General features: G+C 35.6%; 1 protein-coding gene across 4 annotated transcripts in view; it reads right to left on the bottom strand.

The window, feature by feature from the left end:
- Positions 1–3658: 3658 nt before the first annotated feature.
- Positions 3659–23353, bottom strand: part of GABRA1 (gamma-aminobutyric acid type A receptor subunit alpha1) — a 60894-nt gene continuing 41199 nt past the window's right edge. For all 4 annotated transcript variants that reach the window (XM_040444028.1, XM_040444044.1, XM_040444035.1 and 1 more), the window contains 3 exons: positions 17739–17891; positions 11755–11957; positions 3659–6552 (listed from right to left, as the gene is read on the bottom strand). In XM_040444028.1, the coding sequence (XP_040299962.1) occupies positions 6241–6552; positions 11755–11957; positions 17739–17891 (668 nt within the window). In that variant the 3' untranslated portion in view covers positions 3659–6240. The remainder of the gene's footprint in view (positions 6553–11754; positions 11958–17738; positions 17892–23353) is intronic.

Here is a 23353-nt window from a genome sequence, read left to right as displayed (position 1 = left end):
TAGAGGAGAAAGCAGGAAAAGACCTCTCTGACCTCAGCCGTAGCAATCTCTTACTCGACACATCCCCAAAGGCAAGGGAATTAAAAGCAAAAGTGAATTACTGGGACCTTATGAAGATAAAAAGCTTCTGCACAGCAAAGGAAACAACCAACAAAACTAAAAGGCAACCAACGGAATGGGAAAAGATATTTGCAAATGACATATCGGACAAAGGGCTAGTATCCAAAATCTATAAAGAGCTCACCAAACTCCACACCCGAAAAGCAAATAACCCAGTGAAGAAATGGGCAGAAAACATGAATAGACACTTCTCTAAAGAAGACATCCGGATGGCCAACAGGCACATGAAAAGATGTTCAGCGTCGCTCCTTATCAGGGAAATACAAATCAAAACCACACTCAGGTATCACCTCACGCCAGTCAGAGTGGCCAAAATGAACAAATCAGGAGACTATAGATGCTGGAGAGGATGTAGAGAAACGGGAACCCTCTTGCACTGTTGGTGGGAATGCAAATTGGTGCAGCCACTCTGGAAAGCAGTGTGGAGGTTCCTCAGAAAATTAAAAATAGACCTACCCTATGACCCAGCAATAGCACTGCTAGGAATTTATCCAAGGGATACAGGAGTACTGATGCATAGGGGCACTTGTACCCCAATGTTCATAGCTGCACTCTCAACAGTAGCCAAATTATGGAAAGAGCCTAAATGTCCATCAACTGATGAATGGATAAAGAAATTGTGGTTTATATACACAATGGAATACTACGTGGCAATGAGAAAAAATGAAATATGGCCTTTTGTAGCAACGTGGATGGAACTGGAGAGTGTGATGCCAAGTGAAATAAGCCATACAGAGAAAGACAGATACCATATGGTTTCACTCTTATGTGGATCCTGAGAAACTTAACAGGAACCCATGGGGGAGGGGAAGGAAAAAAAAAAAAAGAGGTTAGAGTGGGAGAGAGCCAAAGCATAAGAGACTGTTGAGAACTGAGAGCAAACTGAGGGTTGATGGGGGGTGGGAGGGAGGAGAGGGTGGGTGATGGGTATTGAGGAGGCCACCTTTTGGGATGAGCACTGGGTGTTGTATGGAAACCAATTTGACAATAAATTTCATATATAAATAAAAAAAAATTTAACTCGAATAGAAAAAAAAAAAAGAAAAGATGAGTTTTGAAAGTATCAGCTTTATAATGAAGGCAATATTACTTACACAGTCTTTTAGGCAAATCAACAGACCTGTATGAATTTCTTTTTTTATAACTACACTGTTTATGGTAAGAATCAAAGAAAATAATATCCAGGATTATACTTTGATGGACTATTAATGAAGAAATCATACCTTCCATAATAAAATTTGCTACGTTATAGAGAAAGGTAAATTACCAACGAAAACCGAAAAGAACCTTACTGTTTTTCAGCCCCATGCAGATATTGATTTCTCTTTACACCACAAATATTTTGTTGAAAAATAATATGACTTCAGAAGATGTAGGTAGTTAGTATCCTTTCAAATACAGTTTTAAAGCTTGCTCACTAATAATGAGGAGGATCACCTGCCCTTTCTCTGTGAAATAATTCTCACACCATAGTATAGGCTGTTCAATTAATGACCACCAAATGAATGCATGGATCTGCATAGATTTTCTGAAAAACAGAGATCACTGATCAGTTGAATTAGCCAAATTCAACTGGCTCATATATTTAATAAATGTAGTAGTTTCAAAATTAGAGTTAAAAAGAATTTCAGTACTGAATGTTTTTTTGTAACATTGGAGTAATGTTACAATACATGGACTCTTTCTCCACATGGCACAAAATAACTGGGGCTGAGGGTAAATACACTGGGAATGGGGTCTGTTTCTCACGGTACCTGGTGCTTCCTTTCGTGTCATATTTGGTCTTCACTCACATGTGTTAGTTCCCTGGCAATAGACTTTGTAACTCTCTGAGTTAAGTTTTAGTGTGTTACTACCATCTTTGAATGAAAGGCCTGCCCCTCATCACCATCGGCCATCCTCAGCAATAGAGCACCTGATAAATACTGAATCATCTTTTAAAAACTAGCTCAGCTAACACATTGATTTGAAGCCTTCCCTCATACCATTTCCCGAGTATAAATGCCCCATACCTTGTACATTTATTGGTAGATGTACATCTTGTTTAAAGTGTTGTGACTTTGGGTTCCCTTGGATTCTCTATGAATTATGAACTTTCCAAGATCACACAGTCATCTTCATTTCTGTAATCTCAGTACCTACCACAGTATCTGACGGTTTGTAAGAGGTCTCAAATGTTAGATGGTGGTTAAATGGCTAACAACGCATAGTGCTGGCATTATACCCCTAGTCCACTGACAAACTGTCCAAGACCACTTCAATTCGTCTGACATTTTAAGTTTTATCTTGGATATTATTAGTTCCTCTAGATAAAAGCATGTACCTTATGAAGAGTGCCAAATTAGCCTTGCCATTTGTCTCTTAGCTTCCTCTACTTTTCTTACAGTATTTATATTATTATTTTCGCCTGATCTCTTCCTCCCCTATCATAATCAATTTCCTAAAGGAAAAGGGCCATGAAATATTTATGTCTCCATCCTATCATGTAGCACAATACTTAACACAGGTTAGAGACACAGCAAATGTTAGAGAATTTAGTTTAATTAAATTAACATTTGGAGTTTATTTGACTGAAATGTGGTTATAATGTAATGAGTCAGATGATTGTTCTTGTTGGTCATCAGAGGTGGATAGATTTTAGAAAACTCCAACAGAAGGTATTAACAAACAGATATAATGAAATTCAAACAGATGGCCAACTACCATGCCAAGTTCATTCTTATTTTGATACCTTAGATAATTATTATGGTGAGCCCTGACATGCATATATTTTGATAGCCAAAATTATCATCATTCACTACATTCATTTTTGTGAGAGCCAATAAATCAATGAATGTAATAATTTTCCTAGTATATTTGGATTGAATAAGTAATTTGGAGGATTTTTAAATGATTAATTTTGCTAAACCCTGAATCCTTTTTTAGGAAGATTATTTGTAAAAACACAATTTATTTTGTTTTTGCCTGGCCACCATCTGACACAGAAAGATTGTGCCTCACATAGTCTTATCTGTGGAAACCAAGTACAGTTTTATGCCTTACACTGAAATAATTTTTCTATTGTCTTTCAAGTAGTTGTAAGTATTTTGTACTTTAATCTGACTTTGTGGTTATAGAAACATTGAGGAATGTTATAGCTCCAGGGGAGACTTAAAAATACAGTGCTCAGATTCCTCCCTCCAAAAATGAAACCAGTCTCTACGAAGTAGATCAGAAAACGAATGTGCTGTATTGGCAGTCGATAGATACTCTATTATCAGTTCAGTGTTTTGATTCTGTTCTATTTATGTTTTATAAATTTTAAGTTGACGTGCTACTGGCAGCATCAGATACCGGGTGTTTCGTAACTCCTCTTTGTAAAAGTGATTCAATTAAAACCACAGTTTAGAGTCGTACTATTTATACATGTTCAAAATTCTTCTCTGTACCCGAGATTCTTGCTAGCACTTGGCACTTTTAGGTGCTCCTATGTGAAAATGTTTAAAACGAGTCGTTGGTAGGTCCTATTGATAATATGAAAAGAGAGTCAAGCATTCCATTTTGTTATTGAATAATGTTAGCTTTATTGTTATAATAGAATACAGTATGACATAAAATTAAGAGCTTTTGCTAAACTCTGTAAAGCAATACATGCATCTGCCATAAACAACCTCGATTCATGTTAGGTTTTATTGCCACTTCACTGCACTGAGGTGCAATAAACATTCAGCGTCATCTTTTAAAAAATGTTCCTGGGAATAAACAGGAACTGTCCTCTATAAGAGTGTATCTTTATTTTCAAGGAAGACTTAACTAGTATTACATGGTTTAGCAAAGCACTGTAGAAAAGCTACATAGAATAATTTATCTTTGATAAATTGTGCAGTCAATTTATACAATAGAATACTATCCACACACACTAACAAACTAAGAAATGATAGAAATGCAATCATTGCATAGCAGAAAGCAGACTAATAAGAAATATTCACATCTAATGAGTAAAATACAGACCAAATGTTAGGCGTGAGGAGTCTGGAAGATAAAATGCTTTTAATAAACACATTAAGTTAACGCCGAAAAATAACAGATATAAACAGCAACACAGATGTTAGAGCCATATATATATATATTTTTTTTATTTTCTATACATGATATCTACACATGATACCAGAGGATGAAACGTCCTTGGTTCAGTCTTTATTGGCCTAGCTCATTGAATTTAGGCAGGACCAAATCAAACAATAAAGCACATTTAAAAAGAAAACCAGAGTTTGCTTAGGAAAACACAAACTGTGTTTTTTCCTACATCATTGGATAGCAGCTTTTTGAAAGAAACATTGCTCAAAAGTTGGATATGGATCCCAATGGACTTATTTGGCAATTATGCTGATAGGTTTATATGTCGTAGCATTTTAAGTGTGGTTAGACTATGACCTGTGGATTCTGGATGCTAATTTTAAACATCTCTGAAATTCTGTTAGACAAAAGGAGACTTCAAAAATACCTTCTGCATAAATATTCATCTCTAAAACTTCTGGGAAGTAATGAAACAGACCAGAATTTTTATAGGGAGTATTAATGGACCTCCTATAGTTAAAGCCCTTACATAGTATACCTACAAATATATTGCTACAGTATAAATGAAATGTAATAATGTTACTCAATAAAAGCTATTTCCTGTACATTCTTTCATGTATTTTTATATTTAATGCTACATATGGTACAACACTTATTGAAATAATTGGTATCAGCAAATATAGCGATAATATACAGTTGATCTTCTAGCTCCAACTAATGCTTTTCCATTTTCTTTCTATTTTACAAGAGCCTAAAATAGGGAAATGTGGCATGACTTGAGCAGATAGCAGCTGATTTACTACTGTACCCCAGATAATAGTTTGAAATTACAAGCTTTCTCTACATAAGTAGACTTTATATTTTAAATTCCATCTGATTCCCACAGGCTGTTCTGTTCTTAATGCAGGCTCTAAAGGTATTTCCATATAGCACTTAACAACATTCTAACAGCTAAGAGCGGTGAGTCCTACACAATATTTTAAGAACACAACTTTAAAAAAGTAAAAAATGTACAATCTCATGCTGTATATTTACATATATAATTTGTTTATATAGTCTATATTTGTTTACTAATCATAAATTTCAATCTAAAGCTTTTAATGTACTGTTATATAAAATAATACATTCAACAATTCTAGAGCTTGCAAAATAGGTTTGCCTCTCTAAAAACATCTTCATAATGAGTATCAAGTGATTATTGGACCCATGTGCTATCTGGATATAGACAAGGTGGCAAAGGGAATATTTTTAATTGTTTTATTTCATTTTTATTAATATTTTTTTTAGTTTTTAGTTTTTATTGAGTGTATGTCTCTGTTAAAATGATTTCTCATCGAAGCAAGTGGTAAAAGCTCAGATGATGATGAAGTAGCCTATTTAAAGCATTTCTCTTTTTTGGATTAAATGCTTAAGGAACTGTACGTTTGCTTATGCAATCTCCATGGATTCTAAAATAGCATTTAACAGCAATATAATGCACTAGCCATTTTTAAAAGGAGGAAAAAAATTGGGATCTTTAGCTTTGGAAACAAAGTGTTAAAGCTATACATCCGTTCAAAAAACAAAACAAAATGTAAGCACACTGTAGTTTGTGCAATAAAGACATAGATTTTTAAAATTGTTGTCATTAAACATTTATAATGTATTCTTTGAAACACCTCCACATAAAAATATTTTTGACATATACAGTATCTTTTTTTTAGAATATTTGGAAATAAATATCTACAAATGACCTGGAGTTACAGACTTAAGTTTTATTTTCCTTCTACTTTCCCTCATAGCTTGGACCTCCTTCCCCACCTTTCCTCTCTGTTTCATTCTGTCTCCTTCTGTCGTGATTTTTCTCTCTCGCTTCCTCTCTCAGAATCCTGTCTCTCAGCTGTATGTTCTGCTTTGCTCTGGACTGCTGGACAGGGGTCTGTTGTTCTCGTATGAATTATGGAAATAAGGAAACCTTCAAATTCTTTAAGACAGAGGCAAGAAAGCAGATGGGAATCACCGCGTTGAGAACAGAAAGCAATTCCCAGTGCAGAAGACGGAACAACGGAATGTGAATAGAAGGACTTATTGATGTGGGGTGGGGGCTTTCAGCTGAGGCTCTCTGTTTAAATATGTAGCCCAGTAGACCAAGTTAAAGATTCCGAATAGCAGCGGGAAGGCTATTCTTGACAGTCGGTCAATTTTGCTGACACTGTTAAAGGTTTTCTTGGGTTCTGGTGGTTTTGTTTCCGGCTTGACTTCTTTGGGTTCTATGGTTGCACTTTTAGCAATCGTGGCTAAGCCAGGGTCACCCCTGGCCAAATTCGGGGTATAGCTGGTTGCTGTTGGAGCATAAGTGTTGTTTTTCTTAATGAGAGGATCCTTCACTTTCTTTGGCTGTCGAAGGAAAGAGTAAAAGCATTTGTTCAGTAAACTGTGGGAAGGAAGTTTATAAGTTGCTGAGCAAAATCTATACTTTGATTAATATGTAAGAAATGGAATGTATACCTGCTTTATTGAGACAAATTAAAAATGCAGACACAAATGCCCAGTTATAAGATTGACAAGTTTGGGCATCTACTGTACAGGATGGTGATTATACCTAGAGACATACATATACTTATCATATACTATGATATACTAAATACATATCATATACTTGAATGTTGCTAAGGCTAAGTCTTAAATGTTCTCACCACACACACACAAAAAAAGAAATGGTAACTTTGTGATGGGATGGAGACAGTAGTAGGGTAGGGTAGGGTAGTAATGACTTCATAATATATGAATGTATCATCAATCATATCAACTACATGGTATACCTCAAACTTACACAGTATCATGTGTCACATATCAATAAAGCTGGCGGAAAAATGCAGACACAGTATTTTCCAGGCTTCCCTATCAAGAGGTAGAGTGATGTGATGCCATGTTAGGAGCCTATCCTCAAGAAGCTTTGCAGCCTCAGCATTTACCCTCTGAAAACATTACTGCCTCATGAATTAGCTTGGACTAGAAAACTGAGTGACCAGAGACCATGTACAGTGAGAAGCCCAGTCCCAGTGTCAGGCCCCAGATGAGTGAGAGGCCATTGTGGATCCTCTGCTCCTGATGGAGTCTCCAGTTTACTGCAACCATGTTGGTGAGCCCATATCCTAATAGAAGTACCACCAGGTTGCTCCCAGCCCCACACGCCTGGAGGTTGCTGTAGGTCACTAAGTTTTGAAGTGGTTTGTTTTGCAGCGATGAGTTGCTGAGACAACAATTATTTGCTCCTTCTCCCCAGGTTGCAAGTGGGCAAATGATAAAACAGTTTTTCAGGGTATCTTGAAGCCAATTTCTTGTTCAATGTCAGCGGCTTGTCAATGTTATCTGCACAACTGCAGCATTTCTTGGGGTTTCTATCATATAGACATTTCCAAAAAATGAAGTGGATCATTGTTCACAGCTATGTGGTCTGATATACTGTCATTAGCCACTTGTGACTATTGAGCACTTGAAACATCGCTACTCTGAGATGTGTGTAAGTATAAAAATGCACACAGGATTTTGAAGGCCTAGTATAAAAAAAGGAAAAGAATGCAATATATCTCTTTAATAATGATTTTTATTGTTTACACATTATAAAGATGCTATTTTGGATATATTGGTAAAAGCATATTACTAAATCACTAAATTCTACACCTAAAACTAATATTACACTATATGTTAACTAACTGGAAATTAAATCAAAACTTGAAAAAGAAAACAAAAAAAAATAATTTCCCTGATTTGTACTTTTGAAAAAAGCTAATAGAAAATTTTAAATTATATACATCATTCACATTTGTGGCTCACATGTTTCTGTTGGATAGCAGTAGTTTAGAAGAGTAGTTCTCATTCTTTTGTGCACACTAAATCACTAGTTAAACACTTTTAAAGGGCAAATATCTTGGGCACAATCTCATATTTTGAATCAGAAAACCAGAAGTGGAGTCTGGTTACTGATGTTCCAAAAAGGTATAGAGAATACTGATGAACAGCTAAACTTAGCCAACCAGACTCAATGTTCTCTGAATAATCCGCATTTTTATTATTGAATCAGAATAAAATTTTACTACCAAAAGACCTGATGCTCTTCACAAGAAATACTAGTTAATTTTAACAGGTTAATTTCTTTATTATCCAGCCCTGTGATGTCTCTGTTACCTTTTCCCCTCCTTCAAATCTGTAAACATTACACTAGGACAACAACAGAAAGCCCAGAAATTGTTTTTTTCTAGTATTACATCATAAAAAGTAAGGCCACTCACTCTAACTGTACTCCTATTTTATAGTGAAGACAGATTTGGTTAAGCTTTATGAAGAATGACAGAAAGTTCCATAATTATTTGTACAAAACTGAGGCAAGTAAAAGTAATTCTCTCTTTCACTGTCAAAATGACTACAGGTCAAAAATAGATACGGTTTAGTAAGTTACACAGAGAAAGACAAATACCACATGATTTCACTTATATGTGGAATCCAAAAAACCAAAACAAATGAATAAATAAACACAAAGCAGAAACAGACCCACAAATACAGAGTAGGGTAGGCAAATACAGAGGGGGGAAGGCAAAATGGGGAAAGGGGAGTGGGAGATACAGGCTTCCAGTTATGGAATGAGTCATGAGAATAAAGGCACAGCATAGGGAATATAGTGAATGGTATGATAATGGCATTGTATGGTGACTTGGTAGTTACACATGTGGTGAGCATAGCATTAAGGTGTAGAATTACTGAATCACTATGTTGTAGGCCTGAAGTAATGTAACATTTTTTGTCACCGTACTAGAATAAAAAAAAGATATGGTTTGTTTCAACACAGTTAAACAGCCAAACTGAACTTGTAATAGTCCACTTCTTAAAAAATAAGAATTCTAATATTGCAGAATACAAGCATGCATGTCCTTTAGATAAAATGTATATGTACTCTGATGTTGAAGAGAGGCAATGGGTTCCAATCTAAACAAAACTTGTTGAATGACAGACACCCTATTAGATAAGCTGAAATGGGTAATCAGCAACAAGAATAATTCTTGGAGGAGAGTTTATATTATTAATAGATTTCATTTCTCCCAGTGCCAAATTATTATAGTACTCCAGTACTAGAATACTAAAATTTATCAAGTTAAGTGCTTTTATTTGCAACATCAAGTTGAATAACATATTGAGAATTATCTGGCTGGCTTATCAGGAAAGAGCACTTAACATTTTTTTTTTTTTTAATTTTTAAGAACGTTAAGCTCCCCATATTCTCTAAGAAGCTGGTGTTTCTTTCAGCAATTTAGTATATGAGAATGGATCTTAAGCCAGCTACTGAATGTTGACTTGATAATGTGATGACTTATGGAAATTTTCTCTTTATTTTCAAGTTATATCATGTTAGAGACTGAAATTTAACTCTCCTGATCATAGAATACACTCATCTGGTCATACAAAAAATATTTTATTCATCCTCTCTGAATGTCAAAACGAGACCTGGGTCACATTGTGATCACACTCCCTGTAATAAGCAAATCAAACTGTCAAATCCCTGGGGAAGATTTTTACAGAGGCATAGATAATTTACAGAAAATATTGTCTTTCTTCTTAGGATGATAGATATAGATGATTCGCTGATAAATATATATGTGTGTATATATATAGGTAAGATATGACTATACCTATATCTACATTTGTATACTGAATAACATAGACTATAGACTGATAGAGATTAGAATATTTTCATTTGACACAGGACTTGGAAACCTAATACAGCATCAGACAGAGATAAATATAAACTTACCTGTGAGCTCAACCAATGCTGCAACCTAAATTCTATGTTTTCCAGACCAAATTCATGTAACAAATCACTAACAACCAATACTGATGAGCCAGAATCAGAAAGACACTGGTCTCATGCAGCAAAGTATTAAGACAGAAAAGCAATTTTTTCCAATGTTTGCACATCACTTCAGTTGCATATCACCCACGTTTGCATATCATTAATTCTGAAGAACTTTAGTAGACTATTCCAGTGATTCTAAGATGTGCATTTAAAAATTGTTCACATCTATGACTCTGGGCTATGTCTTACGACTGGTAGTGTCTTATGATTACCCATCTCTATGTTTGGATCTCTCTCCTTTGGGCTGCTCTTCTTTTCTAGGACAAATGGAGGCCATCAGTGGCTAAAGTAAGTATTTGACAATTACTCTGTCTTCACTCTTTTCATTCCTCTCTCCAACTAGTCAACACAATCCCTTTGTCTTATCTCCTCTCTCTACTGAACCCGAGCCAAGGTTCTTGGTTTGAAAATTCAGAGATTTTTTTTTTTTTTAATACTTGCCAAGCATGTTTCAAGGGAAGGCAAATTTTGAGGGTGTGGTTCAGGTACTGTTGGCTGCCACAGTGCATTCTACACAGAGCCTCCCTTCGCTTTTACCTGTGTAGGAGAGCATGGGGGTGTTCAGCTGATTGATCTGGGGTAGATCTAAAAGGGCTTTTACTTGGCAGTATATTTTCTTTCATATGCATATATTAATGACTCATCTTATAATCAGTAACACTATAAATTCATTTAAATACGGTAGCTGTTTCCACCACAAAGCATTCCTTTTTCTAGTACATCTGTAGAGCTATGAGGAAAACACCATTAAATTAATTTCTTTACTATAGACCCTTTCAGGTTCTCGAATACATTGTGACTCTGTGATATAGTATACACCATTATATAAGTGTATTCAACCACACAACTTTATTTTTAGGGACTAGCTCATGAGATTAGTACTCTGAGGAACAGAATTTTGGGAAAACTACTATAGAGTGAATTCTTCTAAATTACTTCTAGATGTCTTACAATCTCTGTGTCTCTGACTTTGACCTTCTTTCTACCACCTGAAGGTTCACCTGCATTTTGACATACTTTACTTTCAAGCCACAGAAGTAGAAATCTCCTCCTTTCATGTTCTTTAAAATACACTCTAGAATAGATTCTAATTTAGAAAAACAGTAATGAGCTGTACTTGATAATTTTCTACAAAGAAGAATTTTTCTGTGATTTCTGTGTATGATCCTTAAAGCAAAACTCCAATTTGGGGAAAGAAATATCTTTATTGCCCCTTGCTTTACTGAAAATTGGAGATAATGCATCTCACAAACTCAATTCCACTGAGGCATTATAGTCATAATATTTATGACCAAGGTGATTAGGCTCAGAAAATGACCAAAAGGCTATGATTTTCAAATTCTAAAAATTATAATGGCATAGCTTTATTTGCTCCTAATGTCAGGTTGATTAAAGCTGTTCTCAAATCGATGGAGGGCACAGGAAAGCATACTTGAGTAGAAATGTTCTCCTTCATCTCTCTATGATCTCCTTACTCTACTCTGCTCTGCCCATCTGCCCACTCAAACAACCCCTCTCTTTAGCACTACCAAAATTACCATAGCACATAGTCACTGATGATATAAGAAACAAAGAATCCTCATCACCCTGTCTCTGCATTCTTCAGCCATTTCCCAAAGTCTGAACATGCCATCTCACAGGGCTAATAAGACATACCAGTGATGCATTACAGGGGATCTTAAAGCATTTACCTTTTCTGGAACCACACTTTTGCCATCCCATGCGTAACCTCTCTTGGTGAAATAATTTACTGTGGCAAACTCAATCAGAGCCGAGAACACAAAGGCATAGCACACTGCAATGAACCAATCCATAGCAGTTGCATAAGCCACCTTCGGAAGGGAATTTCTGGCACTGATACTCAAAGTTGTCATGGTGAGCACAGTTGTTACCCCTGTAAAGAGAGAAATTAAGTGAATTTGTAGGTTCATACTGCAAAATTTGATCACTGGAGGCCAACCTACTTGTGCAAAAGGTAACCAACAGTGCCATAGATACAGTGGGTTGTTTTTGTTGTTTTTTAATCATCCCATGTTGGTTTGGGATGAATGAGTTTTAATACAACCCCAGTGTAGTGTATAGTTCATGGTATGGCAGTATTGAGGGGGATCTCTTGGAGAGATAAACTGCTCTGCTACCGAGAAGCTGTTAATAAAATCATGAATTCCCTTAAACGGGCACCTTGAACAGGTGTCCTGGGCAGGGAAGGAAACAGTACTGTCTCACTGTCCCCAACGCTTTCAAACAGAAAGCATAGATCTTCATTGTCTCTGACCCACAAGAAATTGTTGTATCCTCATCTCTGTTTAATATTCTATCTGCATATCCTAAATGTATAAACCAAGAAGCTAGTAGCTTCTTGTTAATCAATAATTGATAGATAATTGAATTATTTTAGGATAATATTTTGCTACATTGTTAACTTTTCTGCTTTTATACTATTTTCCCCCTAATTCTAAAATAGCTCCTCTTTGGGGCACCTGGGTAGCTCAGTTGGTTGAGCTCCTACTCTTGATTTTGGTTCAGGTCATGATCAAACAGTTCGTGATTTCAAGCTCTGCATTGGGCTCTGTGCTTACAGTGTGGAGTCTACTTGGGATTCTCTGTCTCCCTTTCTCTCTGCCCCTTCCCCTCTCACTCTCTCAAAAATAAATAAATAAACATTAATATAATAAAATAAAACAGCTCCTCTTTTGAAGAGATTCCTGAAATAAGTTGCATGTCATTTGCTTGAGGTTATACAGCTCAGAAGTGGCAAGACAAAAATACGAACACAAGTTTGATTCAAATGTCCACAATCTTTCCCCTTTTTTTGGTAATGCTGCCTCATTTGCCCGATTCTGTGAATCCATTCCTAGTGATTAATGTTACCTATATTCAAAGCAGTTTTCAAACCAGTTGTTTTTAGCTTATTTAGACAATTATGAGTTGGTATGTGAATGATATCCATTAATGTTCATTTAATAAATTGATACAATCAACCTACTATATGCAAAACCCTATAACAGAAGCATTGTAACGTATCTCTTAAGCCATTTGAAAATGTATTAAAAAACTCACAGTAGTCCCATAGGGGTGGCTCAGGCTGCATGGTATGGAAAGACTTCTAACCTCTTCCAGTGACTAGTCCCAACCTTACCACTTACTAGCTCTATGGCCTCAAGTAGGCAAATTTACTTGTAGGGACCTCAGTCTCCACATCTGTAAAAGGGGTGATTTACATTTCATTCTCTCAACTATCTATAATTGTTAAAATTATCAGAGAAACTTCTGTACAATTTTTCACAAGATTACTTGAGGATTAAATGTAATAATAGGTAAAAGAATTTTAAAGATGGTAAATTATTTCCATGGAAGATACTGTCATCTCATGTCTAAAACTCATATCTATGATTACCCTTTTGGATTAATATTTACAGAATCAGCAGTGTCACACAGCTGGTAGGTGACTAATTTTTCTAAGCTGCTTTAAGCCATCCAATATTTCCTAGTTTTCCATGAATTTTAAGGTAGATGATCTTTGTAACTATGTTACGGAGTGATAAGATTAAAAAGAAACATTGAGACTTTTATTAAATCATATTTTTTTGATACATGGTCACAGATATAGGGAGTAGACTTACTCTAAATTTTGGAGGTGTTACAGAAAGTTCTGGGAAATTATCTGTATTATATAACCAACAAATGGTTTAAGAAATATTTGCCGGTAAACAGTTCTTAAATTTACATATCAGTATTAACTTGAGCTAAGAGCAAAGTAATTAAATGTCAGTATTTGAGGAACTGAACAACCCAGTTCAAATCCCAACTCTGTAATTGCTGAATGACCTTGGGAAAACTGCCTCACAATCCTGAACTTTTTTTTTTTTTAATTTTAATGCTTATTATTTTTGAGAGACAGAGAGCATGAGTAGAGGATGGGCCAAGAGAAGGAGACACAAAATCCAAAGCAGGCTCCAGGCTCTGAGCTGTCAGCAGAGTCTGACACAGGGCTCTAACTAATGAACCACAAGATCATGACCTGAGCTGAAGTCGGACATTTAACCAACTGAGCCACTGAGGCATCCCTGTTGTCTTTTTTAAAAATTATCTCTTTTTGGGTCACTGGGTGGCTCAGTCTGTTGGGCATCTAACTTCGGCTCAGGTTGTGATCTCACAGCTTATGTATTTGAGCCCCACATCGGGCTTGCTGCTGTCATCATGAAGCCTGTTTGGGATCCTCTGTCCCTCTCCCACTCGTGCTCTCTCTCTCTCACAAATAGTAAATAAACATTAAGAAAATTATATCTTTTAAAATTAATTTTAATAAGTCTAACTCAGAGGGATATTATGAATATTAAATAAAATACTGTAAAAAAAAGTGTTTAGTATTAAGCCTGATACCAAGAACAAAGCTAATGGCTACTATTATTTTTTTAATGTTTTTTATGTTTTTATTTACTTTTGAGAGAGAGAGAGACAGAGACAGAGCATGAGCGGGGTAGGGGCAAAGAGAGAGAGGGAGACAGAATCTGAGGCAGGCTCCAGGCTCTGAGCTGTCAGCACAGAGCCCGACATGGGACTTGAACTCATGAGCTGCAAGATCATGACTTGAGCTGAAGCCGGATCCTTAACCGACTGAGCCACCCAGGTGCCCCAATGGCTATTATTATCGACAACTTTGTTCCTTGTTAGTAAATCTCTGCTGCAGTGAGTTTCATTTTTTTTTTTTTTTTAATTTTGGTTCATGTAGACAACTGTCAGAAGTAATTTGGGAATGGGTGTTCTTAAACTAAATGTATCGGTAAATTAAGAGTGAAGACTAGCATAAACAGAGGTGTGTGTGTGTGTGTGTGTGGTCTTCCAACACTTGCTACAGGGGCAGAGAAAGGAAAAAAAAAAAAAAAAAACTGTGTTGAGCACCTATTAAAAGTTCCAAGAACTCAATCTGACAATGCATATATTTTATTTCTCTCAATATTTTAAAAAGCACTATTTTACTTTAATTGCTCTCTCATTTTACAGGCAACTGAATCTTTGAAAAATGAAGATTGGATCTAAAACTTGGATCTATGTGGCAACAAAATTACAGGACCACACTGCCTCTAAATGACAGCATGGACCATCAAAATGATGTTTTAAGACATAAAACAGGCTTTTGATTTGCTGCATTCTTCAACCTTATACTAACCTGTTAGAAAGAACAACTTTTTTTTTTCTTTTTCCTTTGTATATTTTTTCTTTAAATATCCATGACCCTGTCAGGCATCTGACACAGCACAGAGGAATGTGCTGAATTGAGACTAAAAACAATGGAAACATGTGTACTAAGTAAATGTTAAAAGGCTAAAGGTCTAGAGAAATTGTACTAGTGATTGTATTGAACTTAAAATGTTACAAATATATGACTTGATACACAGAAATACTTGCCACAGCTGAGTTTACAAATACGTAGTTAGGTTCACCAGAAGGGCATGAGTTGGCTGAGATATCACATTGCTGGAAATGTGAAGAGCAAGGGTTTTGACTTATAAAAGATTCCAAAATGCTTTAGAGAATTTCCAAAAAGGAAGGATAGAATTTATTAGGGTGAGAAGGAGGGAGAGTGAGTATTAAAATAAATAAATAAATAAATAAATAAATAAATAAATAAATATAACTTTTTCACTGCACTTCTGGGTTCATTCTACAAAAATAAACACAAATATTCAAACATTTTCTCTATTCCCTTTCTTTTTCAATTTCCAGTGAATAAAGGGCTCAAATTAAATATACATATAGAAGTAAGCACCTTGACAAGAGTTCAATCTTCAGTTCTAGTAAGTGGCTTCAACACTAGTTAATATTAACAAATGGTAATTAAAGAAAGAATTTGAAATGAGCTACTCTTGTGCTCTGCAGCTTGAATCATCTGGGATCTTTTTTAATGTTTATTTATTTATTTTTAGAGATGTGGGGGTGGGTGGCAAAAGGGGGAGAGAGAGAACCCGAAGCAGGCTCTGCACTGTCAACACAGAGCCTGACGTGAGGGCTCTGGGCTCAAGCCCACAAACTTCAAGATTATGACTTGAGCTGAAACGAAGAGTCAGATGCTCAACCAACTGAACCACCCAGGCGCCCCCATCCCAGACCTTAATACAGCTATGTTTCTAGGCTACACTCAGAGCAAAGATTTGGTCATTTCCAACCTGGAAGCACTTTGCTAAGTTCAAAAGAAAAGACTCTTTCCTGGGCACTCATAGCAAAGTCTTGTTTTTTTCATGAGATAACAGATTTTTCATGCCTTGCCTGTTATTGAAGATTGATGCCATAGGGATCTCGGCACATGAATAATCCTCAATTTAAATTATAAGCTTCTTAAGGTTTTTTTATTCTCTGGTAAAGAGGCTTAAATATAGCATGTGCCTAGTTGATGTTTTAGAATAAACCTTGATAATTTCACATTTCACCAATAAATATGTGATTATTATTTCCAAATGAATCCCACAACCACCTGATTTCATGTCTCATCATTCCATCTATATAGCATATTGATTTTGGTTTGGAATGGTCATTAAGGCACCAACTCTACAGCGAAGAGAGAGTCTGGGTCTTACTACAGACACCTTCACCTAATAGCTTCTGAAGGTGCTATTCTTGGGCAGGTTACCCAATTTCTTATTCTTTAGCTTTCTCTTCTATAACACAGGGATAATAACAGTACATAGAATTTTTTAGCATTAAATAAGAGAATATAGGTTTATATAATATAACCTGATATAAGAGCATTCAATAAATATTATCTATGATTTTCAATGTGACTCAAATTTTAAGCTCCAGAATATAATCTTCATAAGGGGAGTGGTTTATGTTCAGTTCACTGTAGCATTCTATGTCTACAACATAGTAGGAGCTCACAGTAGGTTTCAAAGAAATGTTCGCTGAATCAATGTATGAATCAATCAATGAATTCATTTTTTGTAATGGAATATTTTGTTTTCATCAGTCTTTAAAGTAAAATTAATATAGTGTACTACAATACAGGCAGGAAATCCCTCTTTATATGAAATACAAGCTTCTAAAATTATAAGTTAGGGGGTGATTTTTCCAATAAGTAAAAAGTTTGTTACAATTTAAACAATATTGCAATTAGATTTCCTTAACTCATAACATATAGAACATTTAAAACATCTTGATAGGAAAAAACAAAAGTGTATTTGAAACTCTTCAGAAGCATACACATGAGGTAAAATGAGGTATTTCTATACTGATGATGGTCATTCATGAGCTCTCCCTACCTAAAGAATCCCTGCCTTCATATATGTAAGGAAGTAATTCTGCTGATATTTTCTCAGATTCTCCAAAAATACACTGATACATGATTATACATTCTAAATATATGATTTCAATATTAATATTTCTGTTTTTCATCTATCACCATGTATTTTATGTTTGCTTTATTCCTCAACTCTCCCAAAACATCACATCAAATGTTCGTTAGTTCCATCTAACTACATGCGCTAGAAACAGCTTTTGCTATTTAGAGAAAAAGTTTTTAAAAATCATACCATAATGACAATGGTAACTCTGAACCTTTCTATTGTGCTAACTTCAGATTTTAATGTATAATTACTTTTTCATTCCATCAGCGACGTCACCAATATGATATAACTTGCCCTCCATGTTAATCGGCATGCAAATGTTAATCGGCACTCACCAAAGACAGTCCTTGCTGGTACAGACTCTCTGTTGAGCCAGAAAGAGACTTGGGAGAGAATAACCGTCATTATGCATGGCAGGTATGTTTGAATAACGAAATAGCCAATCTTTCTCTTCAGGTGGAAATGAGTGGTCATTACAACATATTCTCCTAGAGGGTAAAACAGACAGTAAGGTGAAACAATTTGACCTTGAAAAGAAGTATCTTTAAATTTTTCCAGCAACAGCAAAAGCCTGTTCTTTAGACCTATCCTGTCTCCAGGTGACATTTGTTTCCCAAAGAGAAAAGCTTTTATCCAGGAAAGGAAAGAGATATTACAAAAACACACCAAGACGGGTCTGAGGATGAGACTGAGGTGCCAGAAATGTCATAGATATTGTCAGAACCTTATCATGGTGCATCACACATTTCAGACATATCTGAGCATCTATTTACAGATTGGCTTTAATGACCATGAAGGCAATGTGTGAGTCCCCGATGACACCTACTAATGGGTTAGAACAGATCAGATCCCCAGTTTACCACTATGGAAGACATTCAGGCTGTCTAATGAAGAAGCTTTGGTGTCCAACTTGGGGGAGTTCCTCGCAACACCAACAATTCCTTTCAGCAGCTCTGTCACCTTCAGTAAGTCATTTAGCTTAAGCCTGATCTTTGAAATAGGAGAGTGAGCTATCCCCTGGGTTCTATACCCAGAGTTTCTCAAAATTTATTTTGAGTAATACATTCATCAGAATCACCTGGAAAGGTTTTGACATTCAGTTCTTCAGGTCCTACCTAGATACACAAACCATTCTTTAAAAAATTTTTTTTTTTTAAATTTTTATTTTTTAAAGAGAGAGAGAGAGACAGAGCACAAGTCGGGAAGGAGCAGAGAGAGAGGAACACAGAATCCAAAGCAGGCTCCAGGCTCTGAGCTGTCAGTACAGAGCCCGAAGTGGGGCTCAAATCCATGAACTGTGAGATTATGACCTGAGCCAAAGTCGGACACTTACCGACTAAGCCACCCAGGTGCCCCCACAAACCATTCTTCAGGCAGGCCCAGGAAAATCCATTCCAATACAACTTTTGAACTTGTCCCAATTCCTAGCCTAAGCTAGGAAACAGTAGACTAGGTAGGCACAATTCATGGTTTTGATATGTATCAAAATCTGATTTCACTTAGAGGTCGAAAGTGATAGACATACAAACCAAATTGTAGGAGTTTATTTTTTTAATTGATGTTATATTTTCTCAATTATAAACCTTTAGAATCCATTCTGAATATATATATACTTAGCTATCTGTCAGTGGGTAGAAGAGAACTAGGTGTATTCTTACCCTATCACTTCCTTTGGTATTCACATTCTCCATCTTTCTCCTTCCCTTCAACTCCAAACTTCCTCCTATGCAACCTGTTATATATGTTTCAATCTGTGGCCATCCAGCTTCAGACCTTAATGAGGCTAAAACTGTTCATGATCTCTTAAAATCCTAAACTTCATCTTTCTGGAAAATAATTATAGAGGTTCTGAGTGTAGTTTGGCTTTCAGCTTTCTTCCCCTTTTTTTCTTGACTCTGGCCAGGATTTCCTTTCTCACCCCTGACCCTAGTGTCATTTGTACCTAGAGGGCTGCCAAATCTAGAGCTCTAAGTAACATCATTTTTAAAATCAACCTGTATTCCCAAATATCTACAAGACATCTCAGACATTCTGATTTTTTATTGACATCACCAACTAAATACATTCAAAAACAGACATTAGTTAACCTTTCCCATAAAAAATAATGACCAGCATACAGCTGTGTTGAATTTCCACTTAGAGTCCATCTTTAAATTCATGGTACTCTCATCTTTCTACTCACTCAGGCTAAAATCCTGGAATTGATCCATGGATGTGAAGTAGGGCTTCAGAGGGAGAAAGAAAGGAATAAGTTGAGCATCACAATTTTAATTTCTCCTGTGCAGTATCTCCCAGTCTATCGTTTATCTGGTGGTCACTGCTCTTAGTGCCTTTGTAGATCCGTCAATTGTCTTGCTCATCTCTAGCCACTCCCTCACTCCAGTTTTCCCTAAACTTTGATGCAGAGTAATCTTTTTAAAGCATATGTAGGTGCACCTGGGTGGCTCAGTTACTTGAGCATCCTACTCTTGATTCCAGCTCAGGTCATGATCTCATAGTTGTGGCATCAAGCCCCGCGTCAGGCTCTGCGTTGAACATGGAGCCTGCTTAAGATTCTCTCTTTCCCTCTGCCTCCTCTCTTCCTTGTTCTCTCTCTCTCTCTCTCTCTAAAATAATAATAAAAAAAGGATATGTAAAATCTTAAAATACCTTAATGGATTCCCATTGTCTACATTAAGGTTTCTCAACCTCAGCACTATTGACATTTCTGACCAGATAATTATTTATTGTGAGGGCTGTCCTATATGTTGCTGTATATTCAGCCTGACCTGTACCCACTAGATGCCACTAGCAAATACTCCACTCTTCCCCAGTGTCACAATCAACACTGTCTCCAGTGTTACATATTGGCAAGCAAACTCCCTAAGCTGTATTTAAGACTCTGTCACAGCGCTAAAAATGCATTTTAGCATTACGTCTCATAGCTCAGCACTCATTCTCACAACTCGGTATATTGAGATACTGATACAAAATTCTCTACATGACATCTATTACTGCTGAATATTTTGTTCACCTATGGGTTGGGATGAATCCATAGCAGAATAGGAAGAAATGTACCGTAAAGGAAAGCTTATTAGCTTTGGAAGCAAATGGATTTGAGCTCAAAACTTAGACATCTTATATTCTTACTGTTAGCCTTGGGCAACTCAGTCTCTGATCCTCTGTTTCCTAATCTATAAAATAGTGAGAAGTATACTGTGGGGAGAATGAAGAATAGGGAGTCTATTTAAGATCATGTTGTGTAAGAGTTTTAAAATAAATTTTAGTTCCTTTTCCCATTTTCTTACCTGTTCCCTCCAATCAGAATTGGTAAAAGTATTAGTAAAATAAATGCATTTATTCTTCACAGTAGGAAATAATTCACAAGTGTAAATAAGCTTTCACTGATAATTGTTAATAATGATAACAATTTTAATTGTTATCAGTAATGTTAGTTGTTTTAATTGTTATCAGTAATTTTAATTGTTATCAGTAATGATTTACTGATCCCTTGTAATTTCAAATTTATTTATAGCTTGTTTACATTTATAATAATATCTTATACTTTTTAGTTTATCTAATTTATATGCTTATATTCCTCTCATCAAACTTAAAATTAATTGGAAAAGGATAGTTCTTTGAATATAGCATGGTTTTACATATTTTAAGTATTCAAATATCTGTGTATGGTGAAAAGGGACACACTGAGATTTAAGGGCACTCACTCAAATCAACATCCATCAGAATCTCTCTTTGGGAGGGAAATATGCTTACTAATTTCTTTTAATTTTCTATAGATACATTAGGTGACCTCCAAGGTCACCCAAAAGAATTAAATGATTCAAAATTGAGAAAGATGCAAAAAACCAATTTTCCCTGGGCTACTAAAATGTCATCTTATGGACATGGCCATGTTACATTTTATCCTCTCAGGAGTACTCATTATTATTCTAACCATTCATTCAACTGAGGTTTACAAAATTTTACCAGCCCAAAGAGAAAATTCCAGAATGTCAGAAAGATGAATATCTATACATATTCCATTATCATCTTTTGTTGTTCACAATGAACATTTTAGGAAGATTCTGAAAATAATATTATTTTGGGGGAACTATTATTCAACATATTTGTTATATAAACCATTTTGTCACTAACAAAATAGAGAAAGGAAGATTTCAAATCTTCTGAAATCATTTTCTTAAATTAAACAAAATCTAAGAAGCTTTGGCACAAAACATTTAAGTAAGGAAAAGAAAAGGCAGCAAAATCAGAATCATGTTGTAATAGTTTAAAAATAAAAGAAAAACACAACAAAAAAAATCAGTCTCCTAAATTGAATAGAGATATTCCTAAAGAATATCTCTAGACATCAAGTGTTTATGCACTAAGCATGTCAAATTCTTTTCCTCTAATTCAATAATCTAGAAGAATTGTAATTCAAATATCCTTGCATATCATGTAACCCTCAGGGAGGCTTGTAAATTAGATGTGACAATATTTCTGATACGTTACCATACAAAATTAAGGAGAAGGAAGGAAAAGAAACAGGGATTTAAGTCAGAAAGCAGCTTTGAGGGTTTGTTTAGAACTGGCTTCCATTTACTTGAAGAGCAAATTCCTTGCTTAACTTTATTTGACTTCAGTTTCCTCATTTGTTCAATTAAAATGATAGTGCTTTACTTAATTATTTCCTTGGATGCTGTGAGGATAAAATGAAATGGTAGATATGGAAGTTATTTTAAAAAAAATTGAGTCACATGCATATTTATAGCGTGTAGACAAAAGGATAGAAAGGTATTCTTTCCATATCTAGAAAGCAACCATTCACTTCAACAAAGTTGTAGTGAACATTAGGTCCATATAAAGTTGATCCTTTCCTTCCAAGTACTCTAAAATTTGTGTTTCTAAGTTATGTGTTTCCTAAGTTTCTATGATACCTTTTTAATGGGAACGAGGAATGAAAAATATCGAGGGAATAATTCGTATTTTAATATCTGCTCAAAGGGTTATGAAAAAGAAATAAGAAAAAAAAATGGTGAGAGTTCTAGGCCACTTAGCCTCTCTAGACCCATCTCTTCATCTGAAATAAGAATAGGTTGATCAGATGACTATAGAGTCTTTTCTCCCCATCCCCAACTGCCAGGCTTTACATTTTATGGCTACAATGATTTCTCTGGAGATCATGTACTAGGTTTCATAAATGGGAGACTTGAGGCTCCTTGGATGAATGTTTAACAAAACTGCTGCCTCCGGTCTGGGAAAATGGTTGTTTCCTCATTCATTTTGACCCTGCAGGGTCGTCCTTAAATAAAGTCATCCAGAGAAGATTTTAAGGATGTCACAATTTCTTTTGGTCTGATGTTCTAAGGATAAAAGATAGTCATTCACAAAGAAGAAATATTCATACTCAGCAAAGCTCACCTAAATTTCCTCTGATCAAATCCATCTAGTAACTTAGGTAAATATGAAGGTTTTAGTCATCACTGTGTACTTAAAAAATGCATTACATATTATTTTGTTATTGTTTTCTGGCCATATTTTCATTACACCTAATGACTAATTACCTATACTTATTTAATTATTATACTTTCTGTATAAGTCATATTTCCATGCCTCTTAATGACTACTATGATTTTTGCATGGGCTCTCCTTAAAGAATTATTTAGGAAACATAATGTGGTATAGTAGAATGAGATGGGGCCATGTCTGTGGTCTAGTTCCAAACTGCTTTCTCTGATATGTCAAGCAGAAATGACCTCTTCTTCTTGCCATGTGGCTCTCTTGCACTAACCCTATCACTATTATTGATAGTAATATCTAATATTTATTACATAGTTTTTACATGTCAGGTGCTCTGCTAAGGAGGTCACGTGCATTTTCTCATTTCAATCTCACAGTAGCTCATGAAGTAGATCCTCTTATTATCTCCAAATAGCACAAGAGAAAAATGAACAGAGAAATGTCTTGCCAA

The sequence above is a fragment of the Herpailurus yagouaroundi genome, unplaced genomic scaffold (genome assembly GCF_014898765.1).
Source record: "Herpailurus yagouaroundi ecotype Mexico unplaced genomic scaffold, PumYag 29, whole genome shotgun sequence".
NCBI classification, from domain to species: domain Eukaryota; kingdom Metazoa; phylum Chordata; class Mammalia; order Carnivora; family Felidae; genus Herpailurus; species Herpailurus yagouaroundi.
Note: the sequence above shows the minus strand (reverse complement) of the source record. Positions and strands in the feature narration are given on the sequence as shown.